General features: G+C 40.1%; 1 protein-coding gene across 6 annotated transcripts in view; it reads right to left on the bottom strand.

Annotated features, from left to right (window-relative positions):
• PHACTR1 (phosphatase and actin regulator 1) overlaps nucleotides 1-25,879 on the bottom strand; it is a 300,263-nt gene that overhangs the window by 101,842 nt on the left and 172,542 nt on the right. For all 6 annotated transcript variants that reach the window (XM_061195732.1, XM_061195729.1, XM_061195730.1 and 3 more), the window contains exon 3: nucleotides 2,812-2,892. In XM_061195732.1, coding sequence (XP_061051715.1) covers nucleotides 2,812-2,892 — 81 coding nt within the window. The remainder of the gene's footprint in view (nucleotides 1-2,811; nucleotides 2,893-25,879) is intronic.

Here is a 25,879-nt window from a genome sequence, read left to right as displayed (position 1 = left end):
AACAATTTCTTGAGAACTTATGGGATAATAGCCAATATTTTACTCTACATGTTGTTATGGATGGAATTGTGTCACCCCCTCTCCCTCCTGCCCAAATTTATATGTGAAGCCCAAACCCCCAGTGTGACTGTATTTGGAGATGGGCCTTTACAGAAGTAATGAGGTTAAATGAGGTCCTAAGGGTGGGCCCTGATCCAACAGGACTGCTTTTCTTATGAAAAGAGGAAGAGACACCAGGAGTGTGCATGCACAGAGGGAAGGCTAGGTGAGGGCACAGCAAGATGGCAGCCATCTGCAAGTCGAGGAGGAGGCCTCACCAGAAACCAATCCTGCTGGCACCTGGATCTTGGACTTCTAGCCTCCAAAACTGTGAGGAAATACATTTCTGTTGTTTAAGTCACTCAGTCTGTGGTATTTTGTTATGGTAGCCCTGGCAAACTAATACAGATATGTTATCTCATTACAATATTATCCACACTTTCAAATACAGAAATAGAAGCACAGAGAAGTTATGCAACTTTACTAAAGTTGCACAGCTACTCAGTAGTGGAACTGGAATTGAATCCAAGCAATGATTACAGGGCTCATGTTCTGAACAGCTGATGTATCATAATACAAGGTAATGTGATTAATACCCACAGTGATACAAAATGGATGCTTTTATCAGAAAAACCCACAGCAGATACAAACTTCTATATCTACTATGTGCAATTTTAGTTTCCCTCTACTCCCATTCCCATCATACAAACAATAAGCATTTTTTGAGCCAATCTATCTCAGCCACTTTCTGAGGGGGTCTGGCATCAAGCCTTATGAAGTCTCCTGGAGTTAACGTGCTAGTGAGGAAAGCCAGCCAACAACAGAACAGAAAAAAGCAGACAGCGATAAGTGCAAAGACAAAAATAAAACCAGAAGTTGTGGTGACAGGTGGTGGCTAGCCTGGTCCTTTCCTCCGCAGCCGGTTGCTGAGAGCATGCTGTGAGACGACCACAAACAGGACACAGCTCCTAATCTTGGGACAACTCCTAATGGGGGCTGGCAGGCCCCAGCCTCAATGTCCCCTGTTTCTTCCTCTATAAAATGGGCTTTTGCTCTAACAGTCTATGGCTTCTTTGATTAAGTCAGGAAGTTATTCAGGCAATATTTACCCCAACTCAGTTATTAGGTATAATGGAAATAATAAATACTATAATAAAATGTATCCTCTCCTTTAAAGGATTCCTGAAATTTTCCTGTGAGAGACATAAAGTTTACAGGAAGAAAGGAGGGAGGGGGAGGGATCATTTAACTGGATCTGAACAGGCTTTAGCTAGGACAGTAATCTTTATTTAAACCCTTGGATGCTGACCGTGTAATACCATACCTGCGGTCAGACACTTCCCGTCTTCACCGGGGAGGGAATATAGAGACAGGAGTTTGAGATGAAACATGGAAACTTAAGGTCAATATAAGGGAGGGTTTGGGGGGCCTGTACAGAAATAAGACATTGGAGAAAAGTGACAAAATGATGCATTCTTTTTTCTCTGGAGAGCTTAATCAACCAAAGAAACTGTATCTTGGTATGTCTCGCCCAGAAGTAGAAGGATGACGTGACTCGCCATAGGGATGCCTTGGGGCCAGGAAGCTCTGCTAATGAACAAAGGAGGTTTGAAATAGTACAGCTTCACACCCTACCTGCTGCATCCCCTGCCACTAGGGTGAGAGCGGTGCCACCTCCTACCTGCAGAGTTTCAGGGTGGCCACGTGTGCTAAGAAAACATACTTCAAAAGTGCCATCAGGAAGCTCCATGGCAGGAATGAATGGGGTGAACTGTACCACCAGAGGAAAAAGGACCAACTCACTGAAGACAGTGGAATCAGACAGAAGCACCCAAGTTAGAAACACAACCTGCCTTTCTGTATCAGAACACAAACTAGGCATGTAGAAGACCTACAAAAACATGGAAAACTGACTGCATTGCCAGAATTACAGGATCACTCTGATGATCAGGGTGGATCTTAAAGTGGAACACGTGATTTAATAATTATCTGGCCCAACAAATAACACTGGCCTCAAATAATAAGATCTGGAACAGGCAATGATTACTGATGACCGTAACAAGACTGGAATAACAGTTCATCATTTCTCTTAAAGCCTTAAATGAAGGATGGTGAGAGGAAGGGGAGCGGGGTGAAGAATAGTTAATATACTGGGTAAACCACTGCATACCTTCGTATTTAAAGGCAGTAGTTCAATCGGCAAAAGACACAGGATAAGTTCACCAGCAAACACTTTTGGACACATTCACAGCGCATTTGTAATCACTGGAAATATTATCATTTGAAATATGTGTACATTTATATAAAATTATATAATTTTCTCCACTTTGATTTCTCCTATTGTTGGGAGATGGACTGCCCCAAAAAATCTGTTAGAGAAATTCTAGACGCTTGTGGATTTTTAACATTGGTCCTGGGAAGCCCTAGTGCCTGAAAGAGCCTGAGCAATTCAATTCACCCCAGCTGTGTGTGTTCAGACACCAACAGGCCCCCACCAGTATTGACACCATTCCTCGGGCCACATCGTTTGTCTCAGCATCCTATGGTTGGATTCCAGTGCCGAGAAAAAGGGAGCTTTCGTTCCCTCTATAATAGCAATCACTTCAGTGCTGTCTGCTACATTCTCTGATCTCTCCAGAAGTGTCTGGAGTTTTAAAGGTTCAAACTCTGATAAAGTAATACAGAAAACTGAATCCAACTCCAAGAAGTATGCACACAGATTCCATGCACGGCTTTTTTTCTGGCTCATGGAGACTGGAGTGGTCCCCTTACCTTTATCATAGATTTCCTTCAAGACCCCTCGTTTTATTAGCTCCTCTCTGCTTTGCCTCATCGATATTTTCCTTTCCAGGGCTGCGAGCAAAACACAGAGAAGCAGGGGTGAGTAGGTAACAAAGACGTTTCTAAAAAGCATCATATTTTAAGATGTATTGAAATGTAATATATGGGAAAGCTTCCGTAAGTTATACTTTACTAATGTAAGCTAATGATACCAGTTAATACGTTTTGATACTATGATCAGCATTTTAATCCAATTATTTCATTTAATTGTCAAGACAATCAAATTACCTATGAGGTAGGCGTTTTTAATCTCATTTTATTTAACCGCGATATATGGTTGAGGAAACTGTACCATAGAGCAGCTTAACAACCTGTCAGAGTCATACTGAGAAGAGCATCCAGGATTCAAAGCCAGAAAACACTACCTCTGCCCTCGGCTTAACCTCTGCATCACGCAGCATCTTCCTGAGTGTGGCCTTTCCTCATAGGTGGGATTTCTTTTTTAATTACCTAGTTCATACAGATCACGTCTCATTGAGGATTTTGTTGCTTCCCAACTATTTTAAAAGTCATTTGAAAATATCTCCTAAAAAGCTCCCTGGATTGGTACCCAGGTTCCCGAGGAGAGCCTGGGGGGCGGTGGGAGACCTCCGTGTGACACCCACCCACTGCTCTCCTCTCTTGGCTTCAAACAAGGAACGGACTGTTCAGTTCCCAAACACACTTCCACTTGACCAGCCATTCACCTGAGCCAACCGTTCAGGCAGGTGGGAGCTGCAAGGGGGAAGAGGGAGCGCTTCGTCTCGGATCAGTAGGTATGATGGAGGGCAAGTCAAGCGGAAACAGAGCCCCAGAGTGGGGAAGTGAGGGCAGCACGAAAGGGCAGCCCTGTGGCCCCAGGTAGGGAAGGCGAAACCAGCAGAACCTGTAGAGGAAAGAAAGCTATTCCAGCAGCTGACATTTCAGTAAACACGGAATGGAGGAGGCCAGAGGTGACAGCAATCACTTTTGTCAACTTGAGATTCTTTATATCCTTTGGATACACAATTATTCAGGGGGGAAAAATACCAGTTATAAAATAAGGAAACAATTTTATGCAGACAAATTTAGATGTAGATTACACACACACACACACACACACACACACACACACACACACACCTCTCAATAGAAGTTAATGCAAAGAATATGAGTAAGAACTAGAAAGAAGGCAAGGAAACAAGAATTGTGATTGCAACTATGTTACCCACTAGCTGTGTGATCTTAATCAAGTCACTTTGCCAGTCTGGGAAGACACTGATGCCTCCACCCCAGCCACCACGATTTACCCACAGACGTGAAGGCAGGAAGGTTGTACGGAAGGGCAAGGGTTAGAGGCGAGTGGGAGAATCAGTGGAGCGGTATTCGTTTTGGGAGGTGAAGGAGTTTTATGTCCCAACCCAAAGAGCAAGATATGGTGGGAAGAGGGCAGACGGGGTTCTCGTGCAGAAGAGGGATGCCCGGGGAAGGGGAAGAGAGGTGCGTGCAGTTCGGTTAGAAGGTTCTGCCTGATTTGAAAAAAGATTTGCTCAGCAGCACAGTGGGAAAGACTGAACAGGCAAGATGAAGCGGGGGTTTTTAAGTAAAAAGTTTGTTAGCGATCTTTTGGGTGAATAAACAGGTGCTTTGCCATCCTGTACTGAACCATGTAAATGAACAGAGTTCTCTTCAACAAAATGAGGTTTCCCAGGGGCTTTTCAAAACCGTGGAGTAAAGTGGATGAGCCTGACCCACGGCACTAAGGGAAGGATCTGCAGCGAGCCGGACAGAGCCCTAGACGCAGAGGTCCGAGGTCTCAAGTAGCAGCAGAACATAGACACTGTCAGGACAACCACTTAGGCATCCGGACCTCAGCTGTCTCTCCGCACTCATTCAGCAACTGAGGACCAGCTGCCTGGAGGGCAAAGCTACTCTGTCAGGGGCTGGAGATGATGGTGACCAAAGGGACAGCCCCTCCCTCACAGGGACTACAGACTAATGTGTGATTCAGTCATCACACATGACTGATATCGCCTAATGTGTGACTGCAAATTGAGATGGGCCTCATAAAAGAAGACATAGTTCCTTGGGGCTTCCCTGGTGGCGCAGTGGTTAAGAATCCGCCTGCCAATGCAGGGGACACGGGTTCGAGCCCTGGTCCGGGAAGATCCCACATGCCACGGAGCAACTAAGCCTGTGCGCCACAACTACTGAGCCTGCGCTCTACAGCCCACAAGCCACAACTACTGAGCCCGTGCGCCACAACTACTGAAGCCTGCATGCCCAGAGCGCGTGCTCCGCAACAAAGAGAAGCCACCGCAGTGAGAAGCCCGCGCACCGCAAGGAAGAGTAGCCTCCACTCACCGCAACTAGAGAAAGCCCGTGTGCAGCAACGAAGACCTAACGCAGCCAAAAATAAAATAAAGAAAATAATTAAAAAAAAAAAAAAAAGAAGAAGACATGGTTCCATCAGAGCGTATGATAAATAACCTCCTCCACTGGGGAGTTAGAAAAGGCTTTTCTGAGGAAGAAACCCCAGAGCTGAGTTTGAAAGATAAATATACCTTATCTTAGCCCAGGGCAGTTGGGTAGGAGCTGACGGAAACACTCCAGATACAGCAAGCTTGGCAACGGCTCCTGACGGAGGAATCAGGATGCCGTGGACAAGCAGAAAGCAAGCTGGTGTGACTGTACCACCAGCACCAGGTGTAGAATGATGGTTTCAGATGCGGCCAAAGGGGCAGGGGGCCTGGGTCACGCAAAGGCCTTATTGACCATGTTATTCTAAGGGAAATGGGAAGAAGTGATCAGATTTAAGTATTTGAAAGACCAACGCCCATTTTAGCGTGGAGGATGGATTGGAGGGAGGCCAGTTACCAGGTGATTACAGAAGTCTGGGCAGAAGATGATGGCAGCTACCCTAAGATGCTGAAGATGGACACAGAGACAAGGGATACACTCAAGACATGTGAAGGTGGCAATGTTGCCACGACCTGAAGGTAAGGATTGGACATGGGGTGTGCAGGGGAGAGAGGGGTCAAGAAGGACTCCTTGGTTCTTGACTTGAGTAACTAAATGGACAGTGGTGTCAATTACTAAGGCAGGGGACACAGAAGGAGAATCAGGCATGGAGGGAGGATGGTGAGCTCAATGTCATCAGCACCCAGGAGGAGATATCAGGTACGTGCTCGGGAAATGTAGTGGGATACGTCATGAAACAGGGATAATGAGGCTGTCCTATACATGCCAGTGCTTCTTAGACTATTCCATGTGAACACTCCTAATGGCAAAGGAGTAATGCCAGGGGCTCCAAGGGTATGACTGAAGTTACCTGTCCCAAGCATGCCATTTCTTTAATGTACTGAGTTTTTCCTTAAGAACGAAGGTGGAGCTCACATAATATATCCGCTCTTATTTAAATAAGAAAGTACCCCCCCTCCATCCTCTCCCACATGCACACCAATTTCCACCTTTAACTGACATTCTGGGAAGAGATGGCTTATTTATGCTTTGGCTTGTCCATTTCCTAGTGCAGAACCCTGTGCCCAGAGAGGATACACAGATCATTGTGAGAAGGGTGGATATCATGTCATTGAATTTAATCTTCACCACAGTCCTGTGAAGTGTTATTATTCCCATTATACAGATGTGGCACCTGAGGCCCAGCAAAATTAACTTGCTCAGAGTCACAGAGCAGTAAGTAGAAGAGCAGAAAGAGATTTTAAAGCCTGTGGGTTTTTTTTTTGCCTCCACAATACCACTTTATTATGGAGATTGTTATTATGTATATAGGCTCTAAATATAATCTAATGTATACCGCTTTAAAAATGGAAGGCAAGAATAAACAAGGTCCTACTGCACAGGATACTATATTCAATATCCCGTGATAAACCATAATGGAGAAGAATATGAAAAAGAATATATATATGTATAACTGAATCACTTTGCTGTACAGCAGAGATTAACACATTGTAAATCAACTATACTTCAAGGGAATAAGTTTTTAAAAATAGAAGGCAATTTTACTACTAGTTTATTTGGGGCTGAGCATCACAGTAAAATAACATAATTACACTTTGGTTCAGGAGATTCTTCTTTCTAAGGCACTCTTCACTATCTCTCTTAACAAGGTATACACGATGCCTCTCTGCTAATCTTATTTTCAGCAGTTTCTCCAAAGTTAGAGCTAAGTTTAACTGGGGTCAAAGACAAGCTCACCCACTGCCCCAGGGAGTGAAATAAAATGGGCTCTCGGTGCAGGAGGACAACTCAAATCACCTGACCTGGTCTACTACTAGGCCATAAACCCCAGGGGAAGAGGATTCCATGTGGGGAGAAAGAAAATATAACGGTTTCCTTTTCACCAACCAAGGCTAGGTCCAATCCTCCCTCTCCAACAATTTTGGCTTTGGGTAAAACAAAGACAAAAAAAGAAGAGAAGAGATTATGAAAAGTTAAGGAAGTCAGAAGATGAGGAGCAATGCATCGGGGAAGAGAAGGTATAACGTGTACTGCATCTGTCCAAAGGATAGGAGGAATAAATCAGGTAAGTGAGTACCGCGGTGTGACAGGGAGCTGATTAACTGGGGAATGTTGGTCTCTGGGAGATGGGAAATGGAAGTTAACAGAACAACATCATTTATCTCTTAAAAGGAAAATAAAACTGAAAAGCTTTGTTAAACTTGTGGCAAAAAGCACACAAGTAGGTAACATTTTTATATAAAAAAATAAAGTCAGTAAGGACTTAACTTAAAATAAGAAAATCTACTATATAAGGATCACTCCAATATTATTCAGTTATTAAAGCACAGGGCAATATAAAATCTGAGTGACCACACATGGGAATGAGCTGGTGTAAACTTTTTGGTTATGAAACTGGAATGTAGTGATGGTTGCACAACTCTTCAATTTTACTAAAATCATTGAGCTGTACTCATCCAAAGAGTTAATTTTATGTTGTGTAAATTGTACCTCAATCAAGCTGTTATGAAAAAAAAAAAAATAGTGACCACCAGGGCAAAAACATGAGTTAAAAACAAAAACAGTAAATCTAAGCAGACGATTAAATTAAACTTTAGGCCACAGTCAGCAAGAGGACAACAGTAAAATACAAAGATTAGATATATAGCATATAAAAGTAACTTTCTAAAAACAATTATTTTAACCTCTAACAGAATGGAAACAAAATAGAAAAAGCAGGAAGCTGGTTTCCCCCCAAAATGAAAATACAGCTCAGAACACAACAATGCAACTCCTTGGATCTTTAGAAAAGAACCAAATCTCCAGGCGGTAGTAGGTGTAGAACACTGTAATAGGCTTTTGAGATGTGGTGACTGAAACATCAAAAGCAAATTGCATAAACCAGCAAATGTGCCAAGGCTACTGCAGGGACACCCGGTCTAAAATTCTACGCCAGCATATGAGACAGCCTGAAGAGGAAAAGGGGAAAAAATGACTGACTGGCTTTTAGAGACAAACAAAGACAAAAAAGAATTAGTTGAGTAGGTCCAAACACATTTTAAAAAGCTTCACATACCCCTCTTTCTCGCCTGAAATGAGTGCGAGAAGTACTTCTCAATTACTGTACCAAAAATGGCCCCAAATGGCCCCCCAAAATTATATTAAAAGGTTGGTATGTCCAAGGAAGGCTCTCGAAGCTTGTCATTAAACAAAATATTCATATAAAAACCATGCAGAAAACCTTGAAAGGCCTTTTTTATTTTTTTAACATCTTTATTGGACTGTAATTGCTTTACAATGGTGTGTTTCTGCTTTATAACAAAGTGAATCAGCTATACATATACATACATCCCCATATTTCCTCCCTCTTGTGCCTCCCTCCCACCCTCCCTATCCCATCCCTCTAGGTGGTCACAAAGCACCGAGCTAATCTCCCTGTGCTATGCGGCTGCTGGCATAGGTATGCTTGCATTTTATCACCATCTATTGACCGTGCCTTTTTATTTTTCGTACTTCTGATATGTTGACATCTTGGAGCCATGCTGATCCTAGAGACAGACAGCCCCTCCCAGGGCTAACAGATTCCTACAGATAGTAAGTGACTTGTCTATGAGCCTGCCTTTCATATGCAAACCAACCACTCCAGAGCCCCTATCCTCAATCATCTCCTTTATGGAGTTCTTGCACTACAGGCCAAGGTTCTCCTGCCCTCCTCACCCCAGGGCCAGGTACCAGACAACTAGAGACAGTCCTTATGCCCCAGAGCCACTAAAATGATTCACACTAGCCAGGCACACCTGTTAACCCTGTCCTGCCCATTCCTTCCTGTGGAGACCACAATAAAGGCTCTTGCCCATGTTCTCCTCCTTTTCTGCTTCCTGAACAACCCTGGTGCTTCTCCACGTGGCCCTCCATGGCCTGGCATGACCCTTTCTCTTCGGGATCTGTGAATATAATAGACTCTCTTTTCAATGGCAATTGTCTCTCGATCTGTGGGCTTCACCATACCTGAATAATAATAAAGCCTACATTTTAAAACACACCTATTCTTGCACTGGTTTGTAAACAAAGGGAAAAACTAATGAGGGTTTTGGTTTTCACAGCTTTATGTTCCATTCTATTGCTCTGAAGTCTGTTTACATTTGAGCAAGCGCTTTATTAACCAGGTCTGGCGAAGGACCGATTCTCAGCAGTAAATTCCACCAAAGCACAGAGACTAACTCTGGTAATGGAGTGACAGCAGTTCTAATCACTATTGTAAACCTCTTTTGAGCCACCACTGCAGTATATGCCATATTTACTAAAAGCCAGTTCCCCATCACCTCCCCCAATTACTTTTTTTCAGTCTCCCTATCCACATGGGTATGTGCTAAGCCAAGGAATCCTATGCTTCTTTAACATCAATGAATTTAAAACAGGCATCTTGGATGGGCTTGGTCTGCTTAGTGAATGCCTGCGATGGATGATTTTGTTAAAAATAACTAGGACATTCTCTTTTTATTTTTTCCATGTGCTCACATACACGTGTTCTTTTATTTTTTTATTTATAAAAATACATGAAACATTTTCACTGTAAATAATTCAAGAAACAGAAAACAAACTCCTTTTTCATTGTCCCTCCTTCCATAGACCCAACTCATCAAATCTCACTACTGTCTTTCTTTGATATTTTCATTCTCTCTTTTCTTTCCTCCCTCTCTCTCTCTCTCCCTCTTTCCCACACAATATAAATACACTTTTTAAAACCACAAATGGGATCATTCTGCTCATATTGTTCTACAACTCTTTTTTCTCCTCTCATTTATAAATATGTTTTAGAGATCTTCCCATCAGTACATACAGAAGCACCTCATTCGTTTTGAGTACCACATACCATTACATGGGATGTAAGTGCCAGAACTTATTTCACCATCTGCAGCTGAAGAAAATTTAAGTTGCTTCACATTTTTGGCCTACAAATATTGCTACTGTGAATATGCCTGTTCAGGCACCCATGTGAACAGGTAAAAGAATTTTTCTAAAATATATCACTAGACTTTCTGGGCAGGGTATTTTCGCTGTGCTCCCCGTACTGATGGAAGAAAGAAACTCTCATATTTCATAAAATGAGGAAATGGGGGAAAAAAGCAATATTGATGCTTTTCAGTCATCTGGTTCTCAGAGTACCAGAGCAGGGAGTTGTTCATATTTTTCTCTAGGATAATCTATCTCTGTTGAATTCTCTGCTCAACTGCCTTTAAATTACATTCTGTATGGGATAGAAGTTTGAAGGGGGGAAAACAATTGAGAAATGATGAAATCTGCAGTAGCTTACTGCAGAGTCTTATGCTTTCAGTGGTTAGAATAGTCAACTTGCAAGTAAAATCTGTAGCTTTTATCCCTTTAAAATTTGACAACTCCAGTGAAAGTGAATTTATGCTAGAGATCTACAAGTAACAAATGGAATGAGCCTCCAGAACCTGGAACCTACCTCTACTTCCCAGCTGACATCATAAATAAGGACAATTATTAACATGATGCAACTACATCCTAGAAGGACCCAACATGAAACAACCAACCCACATTTACACTATCTCCAGAGAAAATGCATCCATTTTCCTTAAGATGAAGAGACTCTCTTTCAAAATTAAATGTATACATACAATATATAAAAGAGGGGAAAGGAGAGCAAGGATTTGGAGGAAGGGATAAATCCAGAGGTCTTCCATTTCAAAAGATCAGATGACAAATGCCAGTTGATCTTCTATTTCATAAGGAAATTAAGGAGAAAAGCAACAAGGTTGTCAATCTAAATGCTGTGTTGAAGAAAGAAGTAGAAAAGAATGCAATTTTAAATGTCTAGTTTCAGACAGAATGGTATGATAAACACATTCAAGAAGGAGTCCTGTTAATCTAGAAGGAATTTGTACGAGCACTGACTTTTACCAACTCAGATGATGTTGAGGGGTCCTATGAATATCTAAACATTTTGCTAAATGTAGAATCACTAGGCAAGAAGGTTTTTGATTACTTGATTATCCAAAGAAAGCTTATTGAATTACTAATTCAAAATGAAAAATCGCTTTTAATATATTTGGCAATTAAGGCCAAGTGATCCTCAAAATCAGAAAGACTGAACAAGGTCCAACTGTATAGCACAGAGAACTATATTCAATATCCTGTGATAACCATAATGGAAAAGAATATATAAAAGAATATATATATATATATAAAACAGAATCACTTTGCTGTACAGCAGAAATTAACACAACATTGAAATCCACTATACTTCAATAAAATTTTTTTAAAAAACCAGAGAGACTGACCAGTTTAGAACTCTTTCCCCTCTAAAAATCTAAACCATGTGGAAATTTCATCTAAAAGATTGAATCTAAGGTGTAAGTGTCCTCATCACATAATAAGCATAGATCCTGACTCACATTGTTACAATGTGAACTCCAGCGATGGTCCAAGTGGATGGGGTGCATGAATAAGGTTCCTCATCTCTAACATGGTAACCTACCCAATGTACTTGTGCAACGCTGAGTAGCTAGCTTACATAAACTCTTCCCGGCCCATGAGGTAGGAGATGAGATTGTTTATTTACTGTTGTTTGTGATTACATCCAAGTCATCTAGATCAGCACTTTCCACAGTCTGTTCTGCAGAATAGTAACCCCCAGAGATGCTCTGAGCAAAGGGTCTGAGGACAATCATTTTGGGAAATGCCATGTACCACTGGAGAATCACAGTGTTCATTAGCAGGAGAGGACCTAAAGAAACCAGTTTAACCTAGTTTAACCCAGTGTTTCTCCCAAATTTATTTGACAGTATGACCCTTTCATGGAGTACCATGGGTCTTTCATTCTGAGGAAAATCTTCTGCGAAACAATGATCTAAATTCCAGGTTGCAGGAAGCAAATGTGGTTGTTCTGTTGTAAAAAGGAACCAGGGAGGTCAGCTTTTCTAACTCAGCAGGGACAAAGAGGGGCCAAGATCTTTCATAAAGAGCTTTCTGGTCAATGTTTGAATCAAACACAACAGAAAACCTAAAGTCCTGCAATATTAAATGAGCAAGGCATGACTGAAAGATCCTAATGGAGCAAAGTGACCAGCCATCCATCTACCAGTCCTCCTGTGGTCCTGGTAGAGACTTCAGTTGGTAGACATCTGCATTCCAGTGACCTCCCCAGATGGGCAGTCCCCCATCCATTCTCCAGATAAGTAAAGACTAGATTTAACCTTGATCAGCTCAATACTACAGAGTATCTGTCCAAAACAACAATCTGGGTTTTGACATAATTGGTATTAGGTACTTCTTTCTGACAGTAATGCAGACAGTATAATTTCCCCTGGAGTCAGAGAGCATGAGAGTTGGACATGTCATTAGCATAGACAAGGCGATTTATTTCCCTCTTACTGTGGGAGAAGTGCCTGCAGTCAGGTCCCATAGGAGCCTTATCCACTGATGAAGTGTATGAGGAAAAGAATCACAGACTCATTTTAAGCTGTAAGTTGTGCTGTTAAAAGCATCTTCTTCATGGATCTTGATTGGATCCTGGTTTGAACAAACTAGCTATCAAAGCGTTTGGGGGTCAGTTGGGAAAATATGAATATGGACTGGGTATTAGACGATATTTTAGGGAATTACTATTAGTTTTGCTACCTATGATAATGGAATTGGGGTTATAGAGGACATTTTCCTGAGTTTTTAGAGATGAATGATTAGAGATGTCTGTCATTTACTTCAAAACACTTCAGGAAAAAAAAAAAAGCAATGAATATGGCCACATCTTAGTAACTGTTAGGTGATGGCTATATAACTATACAATTAAACTGTGCAATGATATCATTATACAATTCTCTCATGTTTGAAAATTCTCAAAATAAAAAATGAATGAATCTTACAAGTAATGTTGAGTGAAAAGAGCAAGACAAAAGAACACACACACTGTGATTCCATTCATATAAAGTTCAAAACTGGCAAAACTATATATATGGTTTAGAGAGGCATATCTCTAAACTTTAAAACTACAAAGAAAAGGATATGATGACAATAAAAAATCAAGACAGCGGCCACCTTTGGTGGAGAGGGAAATTGCAATCACAGAGGCACATTCAGGGGCTCCCAGATGCTGTCGATCTTTTCTTTTTCTTTTCTTTTTGATGTGGCAGCAGTTATATGCACTTTATAACCATCTGTTAAACTGTACATTGATGTTTAATGCATTTTCTCAATGTATGTTTTATTTTCCAAAGCAAAAACATTCAAAGGACCTTCTTACTAATTCTGCTTCTCTTTTCACTGATGTATTAGCCTCTGAAGGGGAGTAAAAAACTCAGCCACCATAGAATGAAATTATACAGTTGGCCAGCAGACAACTCTTGCTAATGAAAGAAAGGGTGATCGTAAGGCAATAAAAGCCACAAGTTCTTTCCCGGTCATTTCTTTAAATAGTTCAGATATAAGCACAGAATGATTGCTCTTAATGCCTGCAAGTATCTGGACAGCAGAAGAGGGACCTGAAGTTTGAGGGGGAGAAAGCTGGCAGAAAGTTTTCGAGGTGAGTAATTTTGCAGAAGTAAGTATTCTGATTTTTGAAAATAGGTTGAACTGTTCTTGGAGTCCATCCTTGAAGTGGCATGTAAGAAGCAACTTAGGGGAATTAGTTTTGCAAGGATCAGGCTCAACACTCTTGGGAGGGCACTGAGGAAAGTTTATGTTACAATTCGCAGATTCCATCTTCTCTCTCTCTACCCCAATCTGCACAGGAAAACTTCAGACCAAATTCTAACAGAATAACTATCAAGTTTTCTCTTCGGAGAGTTACAAGACACGGTAGAAATAATTCCTTCTCCATTTATTGGTCCCCTCTTATGGGAACATGGTAGAACATGATTTAATAAAACTAAGATCTGAAAAGTAATGTAGGTTAAGCCCTGTTTACAACCTTCACTTTGTCTTTTCACCTGTATATCACCTATTACAAGGGACTTTATTTCATTAAATGTGGAACAGGTGGCCCTACAGTGATAGAGAATGCAATGTAATGAAAGTATTTATGTTAGAAATAAAGGTTTGATGCTTTGGGGTTTGCTTCTTTTACTTGCAGGCAAGTGTGTCCTAACATCTAATTTTTTTGTGATTGTGTACCAAGCTACAATTCACATTTCCATCATGTTCTCTGCTACCTCTAACACTCTGGTCAGGAATAAAAAAGAAAATTCATTGATTTAGAGCTAGTTAAGTGACTTTCTCTTCCAGATGTAGGAAGCATAATGCTGTACTGTATTTCATTCCAGACACCTAATTATTACTGATCGCTTTATGATAGAAGGGTATCGCCCAAAGCACTGAAGAAGGAAATCTGAAATCCTGCCCAGAACAGCTTAATAGCCCAGCTACCACCTGTTACCCAAAAGATAATAGGGCCCTTGTTCAAAGGGTTTTGTGCTGTCAAGTTAATGGAAATAGGTTTGCCTCTTTCACTGCTTGTTTTTCCTCTCATGGTCCAATCAACTCTGCTGCAATGAAGTCTTTAGAAGGCGGTGTTAAGATGTTTAGGCTTTAAAATCTTACTTCTCTGATTCTTTATAAGACAGAGAAAGACAGCAGTGTTAGACTGAGGGAATTTATTTGCTCTTAGTATCTAGTCAGATTAAAGTCAACTAATGATTTTGAACAAAAATTTTTAAAACCATAACTATGTACAGTTATGTCAAATGTCTACTCAGACAAATATTTTGCCTGAAAGGGACATTTTTGTGTGAAGACTTGATTTCCCCCTTCCATTGCCATGGTAACACTCACGATGTATTAGGAACTACTTACTGCGCTTTCCATGTAGTACTTTATTGTAAGTTTCACAACAACTCCAGAGGCTTGATTATCACCATTTTGCAGATAAAGAAGATGTTAAGTAACTTGCCCAAGGTGCAAAGTTGGACTTGAACCCAAGCCATGTGATTCCAGTGTGTGAAAGCTTAAGCATGACATTATACTGCCCATCGCCTGACAACTCATCCAGACTATCCATAAATAAACAAACGTGTACAGATAGGCTACAGTGCATATATAGAAGAACGAAAGATATGCTTTTTGCTATTTTCTGGGCCAAATTTTGTAGCTTGTAAACTCTGATCATTTCTTAAATCATCTTATTAAAGTTTAGCAGTGACTTAATTGTCACCGAATGAGGTTTCACAAATGAAGACAAAGCATCCTGCCTCACACATAAAACTCAATAAATTGTGTGATTGTTTTTATGATCACGCTGTACTTTAGGAAAAAGTTAAACTGGCCAAAGGAAATACAGAGTCACACAGAAATTTATAATTTCATTCTCTTCTTTTATATGCGTATGTTAAGTAACAGCCATGTTTTGGAAAGTAAATATCCACTCAGTTACTTCCCATCAGTCATTTCCGATGGAGAGAATTATAAAGGTAAGAAATGTGCAGATTTGCTATCCTTGAAAAACTGAGCTACATCAAGACTTTTACACCAAAGCAGAACAGAAATGCTCATGAAGAAGAAATGCATAACTGCATATAATTAAATAACAAAACCTTCCAATCTAAGAGAAAGTCCAAGTAATTTAGGAACATCCTTTCCTATTCTGCACACCAAACACATTTTTTCATTTCTGTCTCAACCTTCTCCTCTTGCATGATAAGATGCTTCACCCAGAAACAGACTGGGTTTGGCTATTCTTCAACTAAGCATTCGCTAGCTAATGATAAAAACAATATGGCCAAATAGCCATGATCTACAAATAGGAGAAGTGAGTTATTAATCTGTATTAGGGGAAAAGAAAATCAACCTTTAGTACCTAGATATTATTCCCTGAAAAAAAAAATCCCAGAATATTTGAATAGCAGGTGTGTGAATCAAACATTTACCCAAGCAGCAACTGGAAAAACTGAAAAACATAACCACTGCCAAAAGAAGAAGAAATCTCTTAACATATGCAACGAAGAACAAAGGTCTAGAAGCATAGTGCTGCTCAAAGCTTTCCTTGAGGCTCTGCTTGTTCTTACAGATGCCATCAATACCCCCTCCCTTTATGACAAAGCAGTGAGACATGACAAGCAGCACGTTGCTCCCTTAAATGAACACGCAGCCTTCTCTGTTCCTCCTTTGTGATCGCAACTTCTGAGTTTTGTTTCTGATGGGTATTTTTGCACTCCTTTTGAAGTAACTGTCACATGCAGAGTGAAAGGTAACAAACGTGCAACGCTTAATTCACCAATGGAAATAGCAGAGATCACTGTCTTTCATTTGCTTGAGACTGATTCTTTATGACATCATGAATGGAACTTCTTTTTCCTCCATAAAATTACCCAGCAGTCTCTTAATTCTAGGGATTGACTCTGAGTGATGAGTTGATTTGAGGAAATGTCTGGGCCAGGGCAGCAATTTAGAATTCAGATGTTGATTCTTAGTACCATCTGGGCTTCAGTGAGGGAGGGGATAAAGGAGTTGATGGCCGTGGTCCTGATGGGAATCTAGCTGATCTCAATGGTGTTCAAAGGCGAAGTAAACCATCAACCCATTTTCTTTCTTCCTCACAAACCCACAAAAGTGGCTTCACTGGCCTCATCAACAAGTTAATAGAAAAATCTTGCCCGAGGTTGTGCCTACACAATATTACAGGAATGAGCCATGAAAACAGATCAATCAGCTTGATTTGATTTCTTTCCCTATCAAAACATCCTGTCACCTGACAGAGCTAACTAGATAAACTAACTGCTGTGAAAGCATGAAGACAGAGACAAAATAGAAACTATCTGGACTTTGTCACACATTCTGTCAAAGCTATTGGCTCAGGGATGCCATCAGCTTAGTATTTTTTAAATTGTGGTAAAATACACGTGACATAAAATTTACCATTGTAACCACTTCCAAGGGTACAGTTCAGTAGTTTAAGTATATTCATATTATTGTGTAACCAATATTTTCATCTTGTAAAACTGAAACTCTATACCTATTAAGCAGTAACTCCCCATTCTTCTCCCCTGCCAGCCCCTGGCAACCACCATTCTACTTTCTGTATCTATGAATCTGACTACTCTGGGTACCTCATATAAATGAAATCATACAATATTTGTCTTTTTATTGTGACTGTCTTATTTCACTTAGCAAGGTACATCTATGTTGTAGCATGTGACAGAACTTCCTTTTTAAAGCTGGATAAATATTCAATTGTATGTGTATATATCACATTTTGTTTATCCATTCATCTGTCGATGGGCACTTAGGGTTGCTTCCACCTCTTGGCTATTGTGAATAATGCTGCTATGAACATGTGTGTGCAAATCTCTCTTTGAGATCCTGCTTCAGAAGTGGGATGGCTGGATCATGTATGTAGCAGTTCTATGCTTAATTTTTTGAGGAACCACCATACTGTTTTCCTTAGTGGCTGCACCGTTTTACATTCCCACCAAAAGTGCACAAAAGCTCCAATTTCCACATCCTCATAACACTTATTATTTCTGTTTTTTTGTTTTGTTTTTTAAATAGCTATCCTAATGGGTGTGATGGGATGAAGTTACTTTTAAGATGTCAAAACTCAGGGAAAGGAAAATTATGAGAATCTAATATCTAATGTTTGGCTGTGAGCTTAAATGCTTTTAAAAGTTGCCATTTCTTCACCTCAGGTCACAGAAATAATATCACAAGCTAAAGGCCTCCTTTGACCCTTTGGGATTATAAGGCTTGATTTCTTTATAGAGGAAAGGTGGGGATAAATTTAATGGAAAGGATGAATAAGTTAAGAGGAAAGAGGTTACATTTTTCAAAGAGATAAAGGTTTTGTTGTTATTGTCATTTTTATTTTCAAAATAGAAACTTATCCACAAATGTCTTCATAATTCATGAAGGACAGTAGCTTCACTGCCTATATTTGTACCTCTCTCCACTGTGCATGATGAAAGTCTTTAATTATATGAGCCAAAGTTTCTAGTTTATGAGGAAACCAGGCTACCTCGTATGCACGTGGTTGCTTTCTTTGAAACTTCAATGGGGCTTGAAACAATGCTGTCCATTCAACTTGAGTTCCTCAAATGAAAATTTGGGGGGAAATACAATTGTGTTCAAAGGTAGCAAGTATGGATTCTGTAAGCATTTCAACTCTATGTTTCAAACAGGTAGAGAATATATTTACAATGAAAAAAAGAATTAGTTTGTGAATATGTAGAGCAGGTGTTGGCAAACATTTTCTGTAAAGGGCAGACAGCCACCAGTCTTTAAGGAAACTACTCAATTCTGTCATAGCAGCTCTAGACAGTACACAAATGAATAAGGTGGCTGTGTTCCAATAAAACTTTATTTACAAAAACAGGGTGGGAGATAGATTTGGCCTGTGGGTCATAGTTTGCTAACCCCTGTTGTAGAAAACCCAAGAAAAAGAACTTTATAGAGTTTTCCCATAAGTTGAAGGAGGAAGAACCTTCAAGCTGTGCGGCAAAAAAAAAAAAGGACAAACGGCAAAAGAAACCTTCTTGACATCATTGCTTTCAAAACTAAGTATAAAACTGTGGCTTTCACATCAAAAAATGCATTTCAGGGCTCCATGTCATGTTCACACTTTTGATCCTTGAGCTAAAGAAGCTTATGATACATGAGAATCAACACAACCTCGGATGTTGAACCTTGAAATCCTAACTTCCTCAAAAGCTAAAGTTTAACTCTACAAAGAAGAAAAATCTCAGGTAGAAATGGCACGTTTCATCATAAATCACTTAACAAATTCTTCTTGTCAGTGTGAGGTAACGACGTTTTCCTCACTAACTACGATTGGAGGCTGCAAGGTAACCACTGGAAGGAAACGCTGGACCAATCTCTCTGACATCCGCCTCATTTTCCCCTTGGAGTTTCTCCCAAAGTGGCGAGAAAGACTCTCTCCTTGACCAAACTCTAGTTCAGAGGCTCCTCTAAGCCCCTTCTTGACTTGGCCTCTAAGAACTCAATTTTCAACACTAACGATTTTGTCCACCCCCGACACTAAGAGACTTGAAGCAACACATATAGTTTTTAGCAGCTCCAGGCTGCATCCCTCGGATGATGACTCCAGCCCCCGAAAGTACCTGCCTGAGAAAGGTGAGTATTGCCCAAAGAACGGACTGTTTGTTCCAGCCGAAACCTGACATAGGCCCCTGGGCTCCCTTTTCTTTGGGCGTTTACTTTAGAAAACTGACAATAGTAAATCCTTTGTCTGTGCCTTTGAGACAGAGGCAGATGTATATGTATCTTCTACAACCCAGGAGTGTCTTTCTCAAGGATATGGAAGCCATTCCTTTGAAACATAACCATCAAAAAGGACAAAGCCCCTGTCTTCCAGTCTCTGTGGGAGGGTAGGAGCCGAACTTCAGTAAGAGCCAGTGAACAGACACAGACAGCCCGATCACACCCCTTACTGGCCTTCAGTGCCTTTCCTTTAGCGTACCCAGTGTTACACTGGGTACTATTTACTATTGCAGTAGTAAGGAATAAAATCTGTCTTACGGCCTGAAACTAACGTCCAGCTTTCTCTTTGACAGTTACTGCTCCACACTGCCTTCAGGGGACACCGCTCCGTCTTTAATGCTCAGGCCCCAAGAGGAACAAAACTCCTTCCTCTTATTTTCCTTAGCATGTCTTGAAACACATCACCCCTTCCAATCCCAAGAGGCCCAAGCAGACTCCCTGACTGATGCTTCACAGGTGAGTCCAAGAGACATGTTTTCCTCTCCCACCACCTGGAGCCTGCTCTCTCACTTTCAGATTTCTAGAGCGATGGGCCTCTCTTTACAGGTGAATGACAACAGGAAGAGACCCACCCATTCTCATCCCCATTCCCCATCACCACATGCATGGGCCACCCGTGTATTATAACCACATCTTAGTACAATACAATAGCACAGGATTCAAACCACGGGCATTACCAAATATAGAAACCAGACTCTTTATTTTTACTTTGGACAAAAGAGGGTGGAGGAAAAGGTGTATGGATGACTTAATCCCAATAATTTAAACCTTCCAGTGATGCAACTTTTGAAAGTACCATTGTATGCAGAACCTCTGAATTCAGATGGCTTGTGTCCAACTCTAGTTCACACATTCAGTCATTCACTTATTCGGTCACCAAAAACTGAGTATCTTTATAGCTAAGACACTGAACTAGTTTTAGGTGGTTGGCACATTTCATTAACTTGATTTTTTGGTACATCTTGAAAAATTAATTTTTATCTTCTGTACTTACAAAAGACAAACAGAACAGAACAAAACCAACCCCAAATCTAATGCCTCATACTTCCAGGTTTTGCAAAGAAGGTTGCACTTCCGGGGCACAAAAGACTGTCCGCTGCTTAATTCAGCAGCTTTCACTGCTAATTTTCTGTACTGCCTCCCAAAGACAGTTGTTCTCCTTTAATGAATTAAACAGTAATCATCATCACTACATCATCGACCACAATGTCATGGACACCTGCTCTGCATCACTATGTATGTGCGGGACGTGGAGGGTGGTAGGAGGCCTTGGTGTTTGCAGGACGTGCAGTGTACATGAGGGCACAGGTCCCTGGGGAAGGCTTTCAAGCTCAGGGCCAAGTGATGGGGAGAGAGCACAGGGGCAGCTGTGAGTTCAGGGGAGGGAGGAGTCATCTAGTAGGTGCAGCCAGGTGGGACTTCACCTGGGATTGGAAGGGAAGGCAGAAGCTGGCTCTGTGATGACCTGAGCCAGGAAGTTCCACTGGTTAATAAGAACTAGAACAAAGGCCTCAACCAGTTCTGCCACCAAGTTATTATTGTATGTAACCTCTTCTGAGTTACTGATTCTGAAAGGTTCTTTTGAGAGGGTTAGTACAGGAACCTCTACTTTAATAGAAGAAACTGATGCCTGAGATGTGAGTCAATCTTCAGTTTCAGGTCTATTTCAGTCATGTGGCGAGGGGCCATTTGAATTTCTTTTCTTTTTGTTAATTTCATTTTTTTTAGTTCTATTTTTTAATTGAAGTGTAGTTGATTTACAACGTTGTGTTGGTTTCGGGTGTACAGCAAAGTGATTCAGTTATACATAGATATATGTATCTATTTTTTCAGATTCTTTTCCCTTACAGGTTATTACAAAATATTGAGTATAGTTCCCTGTGATATACAGTAGATCCTTGATATCTCTTTTAGATTAATTTCTTTTCTTAAAGAAAAGTCTAGTGCACTATTTTACTTATAATGGTTCTTGGAAAGGATATGGAAAGAAAAGAGATTAGGGAATCTGATGAAAGTCAAATTTTGAATGACATCTGAGTTTAAGCTCCTTTTTCTAAACTTCTGGCTTTGCGAAAGCTCCTTTCTACATTATTAAAAGAACATGAGAGGATTACATGTTTGTGTTTGAGGTTTAATCAAATCATTGAAATGAATCCTTAAAAATACTTAACAGGTCTACCCAACAGATCTAACAAGCTAAGGAAGCTTTTAGAATATTTTAATTATTATTTTAAAAAGCACAATGCTACATGCTGTCAAATTAAATGAAGTTAAAATTTCATAAAAATTTGAATAGGCTTTTAAAACAAGGTAATAGTAACGGAAAGGATTTAAAAATAAACCTTGCTCTTGACTTAATTGAGAGTAATAGGAATTAAACGTAGCATCTACATAGCTTGTGACTAAAGTTATTTTTAGAGAAATACCAGGGACAGATCCCACCAGATGTGCTCAATCTCAATGGAAGATTCCTCCCAACCGGAAGGCTGATTCTGCTTGGGCTCCAGTGCCCTGAGTCGTCAGAGGATTTTATACTAACAGGAAGGACAACCAAACCTCACCTGTCTGCTCTGCTTCAAGTCAATGAGCAAATTTTGAATATTTTATCTGTGGATTTCATTCATTCTTTCTTCCAAAAAAATTTCTTGGTATGTTTTGATTTGAGCACATCCTATGTTCTAGGCCCACAGGTGGGCATCTGGTATTAAAACTTGTGGCTAATCCTGCTCTGCCCAAGTATTCGGATTCTGGAACCCCAGTTTCAGTAACTGAGTCCTTTCCTCAGTTTCATCCTTGAACTCTATTCTTAAGGACTAAGATTCTCCTGTTTCTTTCACTTTTGCCAGGGATTTTTTTCCTGAGGATTTTTGCTAGGGAATGCAATCATGTACTTGAATCCTCAGGCCTGTGTCAATCTTCAGTTTGATGAGTTTCTGTTGTGTTCTTTCCTGACTCTGATGACCCACCTACCTAAATGGATTCAGATAACTTTCCATTACCTTTTCATTCTCCTAGTGATGTAAGCACCTAATTTCTTATATCATATCCCTTTCTGCACTGAACTTGAGTGATGCAAGCACCTAATTTCTTATATCATATCCCCTTCTGCACTGAACTTGAGTGATGCCCCAACCCTGATGGGGAGAGGTTAGGAAGGGGTCTGCTTTGGGCTGGGGGTGGGATCGATTCATCTTTTGAATGAGTCGGGATATCCCAATGAAAATGTCTTACGGTCAAACCGAATATATGTAATTGGAGAATTGACAAGAAATCAGAAGCAAAGGGACAACCAAAGAGGTCTCAGTATAAAATTAAGGGAGAGAACGGGCTTCCTTGGGAAATTGGACGAGAAGCAACAGAAAGACAATGACTGAGCCTTAGAGACTATCACAGTGATGAAACTGGAAGAAAAATAGTCACCAAAAGTGAGAGCGGAAAAGTAAAGTTGTTGGAAAGTGGGCTGTAACAAATTCTAGGTATTTTGAATGTTAAGGGGTACTACTACTCTATTTCCTAGAGGTCCTCTATTTCATATGAGGGTTGTTTGAACTATTGTTTGAACAACACCTTCAGGATTTACTACGTTGTTCATATTCAAAGTAGAATTTTTACCTTCTTAAATGCCCGTGTTAAAGTTACTGTCACTACCTAATGTGCATAGCTGAGAAAAGACACTTTAACTTGCCAAATAAGGAAATTACACATTCAAAACTTGTATGTATCTGCCTATGAACACTAGCCTACAATTGACTTATTCAGATATAGACAAAATCCAGTCACATTCTCCTATCAAGACCCCAAAGATAAGAGATAGATTTGAAGAGGAAAAAAGGGTTAGAAAAATCTGAGTCTCAGTTTACAAATTTGAAGTGGAAATTTTACAGCACTAGCTTCCTTTAGAGCATACCAGGCTTTGTTCGTTTAGAATACACCTAAAAGGTTATTTTCAAATGCACCTGTCTAAAATCACAGGTTGGATGAATTTTCTAATGAGGTCATTAAAGTATTTTCAAGCCTCACGTTGCCAGTTTATGAGAAGGTTCAGTTAAAATTTTAATTTGCCTCAATGGAATTGCAAAATTTATAATGGGCTCATAGTTGCTTAGCAAACATACGCAAGAAAGAAAAAAGGTCCTTTCAGATTGTGAGCTGAAGCTAAAGGAAGAAAAATCTTCCATACGTGTCAATTTCTTCTGAGTTTAAAGAAACCACTGGAATAGCTGGTAAGCCAGTTACATGAGAATATGATTCTGAAACTCAGATAATATTTTTTCTTTATATTGATGTATTTTAATTTAGAGGGCTTTCACCTTTATTAGTGATTTGAAATAGATTCAACAAATTGTCTTCCTCTGTGTGAATCCAGGCATTACTTTAAAATACTTTCCAGAGTTTTAAGTCACGAATCTAAATCAGAGTCAAGTTTCTAGCTAGCAAGAAGCCAAAAAAGCAACGCAGCCAGCAGTATGCATGGCATAAATCCATGCATTAAAGCTCATGCAGTTAAATCATTTTGAGGGCTCCCCAAGCTCCCACTCCTAGCTAGTTTACTTTAATTTTAGTTACAAGTTAAATGGGCTTGGTTGTCTGGTTTTCTAGACCATAGAAACAAAAATTACAAAGCAAGAGGCAGCCTGATAGGAGAAGTAGCAGCTCAGAGAAATGGAGATGGGGGAGGGGATTTTAAAGCAAAAAAGACCGAATTGTCCTACACCCTTAATAGCCCCTGAGAGCATCATTATTCAGGGCACGCAGAGTAATAAGTGTATTAATAAGGACCCTGAAGCATCAAGAAAATATAAAATTAGGTTTACTGTACTCTAAGGAGAAATGGGAAAGCACATACTTCAAAGAGACTTCTATTGAAGATTGATTTTTTAAATTCTTTAAGGCGTTTAAGAGAGATAATCTTTTGGTAAAATCACTAATGCAGAACACCTAATTTCCTAATGCTTAATGAAGCATTATGATATTTCCGTAATGATGTAAATTGACATAAAGCACATGGAGACAGGATTATGTATATAGCTATATAACACTGTGTGCCTGTGCTTGATTGAAAACATCAAAGAAATTAACAATTTAATAAAGGCACGCTGATGTTACTATTTTCTAAGCACTTCAACAACTTTAATATGAATTTTTGAAGTTCAGAGTAATAACTCAAAGTGACGAAGCCAGAACACAGTTCTAATTCTACAACATCATGACCATCACACCTAGTTCATTTACATCGAGATTCCTGAAGGCCAGTGGCAGTTAAAATTTCTGGGAGCTGTCACTAAAGCCATCTACCATTTAGAGAGTAAGAGGATACCTTGGGGGTCCCACTGGTCTCTGATTTTGAGTAATATCCTCTTTGGTCAAACATGACAGAATGCAAATATGGCTCCAAATAAGCCATTTTTTTGTATAAGCCACTCAACCCCAAAACGGGACAGACTAGCACAGAAAAAGAAACAAAAACCATGGCCTTCAAGCATAATGAATCATCTATATGCAATACAACATCAGAGATACATATACGTTTATATTTTCATACAGATAAGTCACTTTAAATTTTTTCTATAAGTTAGTGTACATGTCTTCATATTATATTAATATATGGCAAATATCAAAGAGATATGGAATCATATATTTTATGAATGGATGAGAAGTCAAGGACTTTCTATTCCAATCTTCTAAAAAACAGAAGCTGAGAGAGATTCCATTGATGTACGTGCTCAAGTTTAACACCAAGCAACTATGACCAAAAGCTAAACTCTAGGATACTTTTCAACCACACCAAGAATCAATCTCAGGAAGGTCAGATGCATGTACTACACAAATCTCTCTTACTTTGCGTTTTCATCCCTCGAGTCTTCTTATTCCCTCAAAACGACCAGATAGGCATTTCATATGGACCTTATACTAAGAAGTCAGGTGGGAGAAATGGAAAAGGAAGAAGGATTTCCCAAAGGTTAATAGTTTTCTCGAGGTAGTCAATATCTGCCAAAATTAAAAAAAACTTCTGGTCAGACAATTTACTTCTACTTCTATATGATTCTTTAGAAATAGTGTCAATTGTTTGCATTGTATAGAGCATTTTAAAATACATTAATTTATGCCCCCTACTTTCAGCACCTACTACAGAGAGAAAAGGCAAATAAGAATATTGATGCTGGGACTTCCCTGGTGGTCCAGTGGTTAAGAATCCGCCTTCCAATGCAGGGGACGCGGGTTTGATCCCTGGTCGGGGAACTAGGATCCCACATGCAACAAGGCAACTAAGTCCACGTCGCAACTACCGAGCACATGCGCTCTGGAGCCCGCACACCACAACTAGAGAGAAGCCCACGCACCGCAACAAAGAGCC

The sequence above is a fragment of the Eubalaena glacialis genome, chromosome 7 (assembly GCF_028564815.1).
Source record: "Eubalaena glacialis isolate mEubGla1 chromosome 7, mEubGla1.1.hap2.+ XY, whole genome shotgun sequence".
Taxonomy (NCBI): domain Eukaryota; kingdom Metazoa; phylum Chordata; class Mammalia; order Artiodactyla; family Balaenidae; genus Eubalaena; species Eubalaena glacialis.
This window is presented reverse-complemented; position numbering and strand designations above follow the sequence as displayed.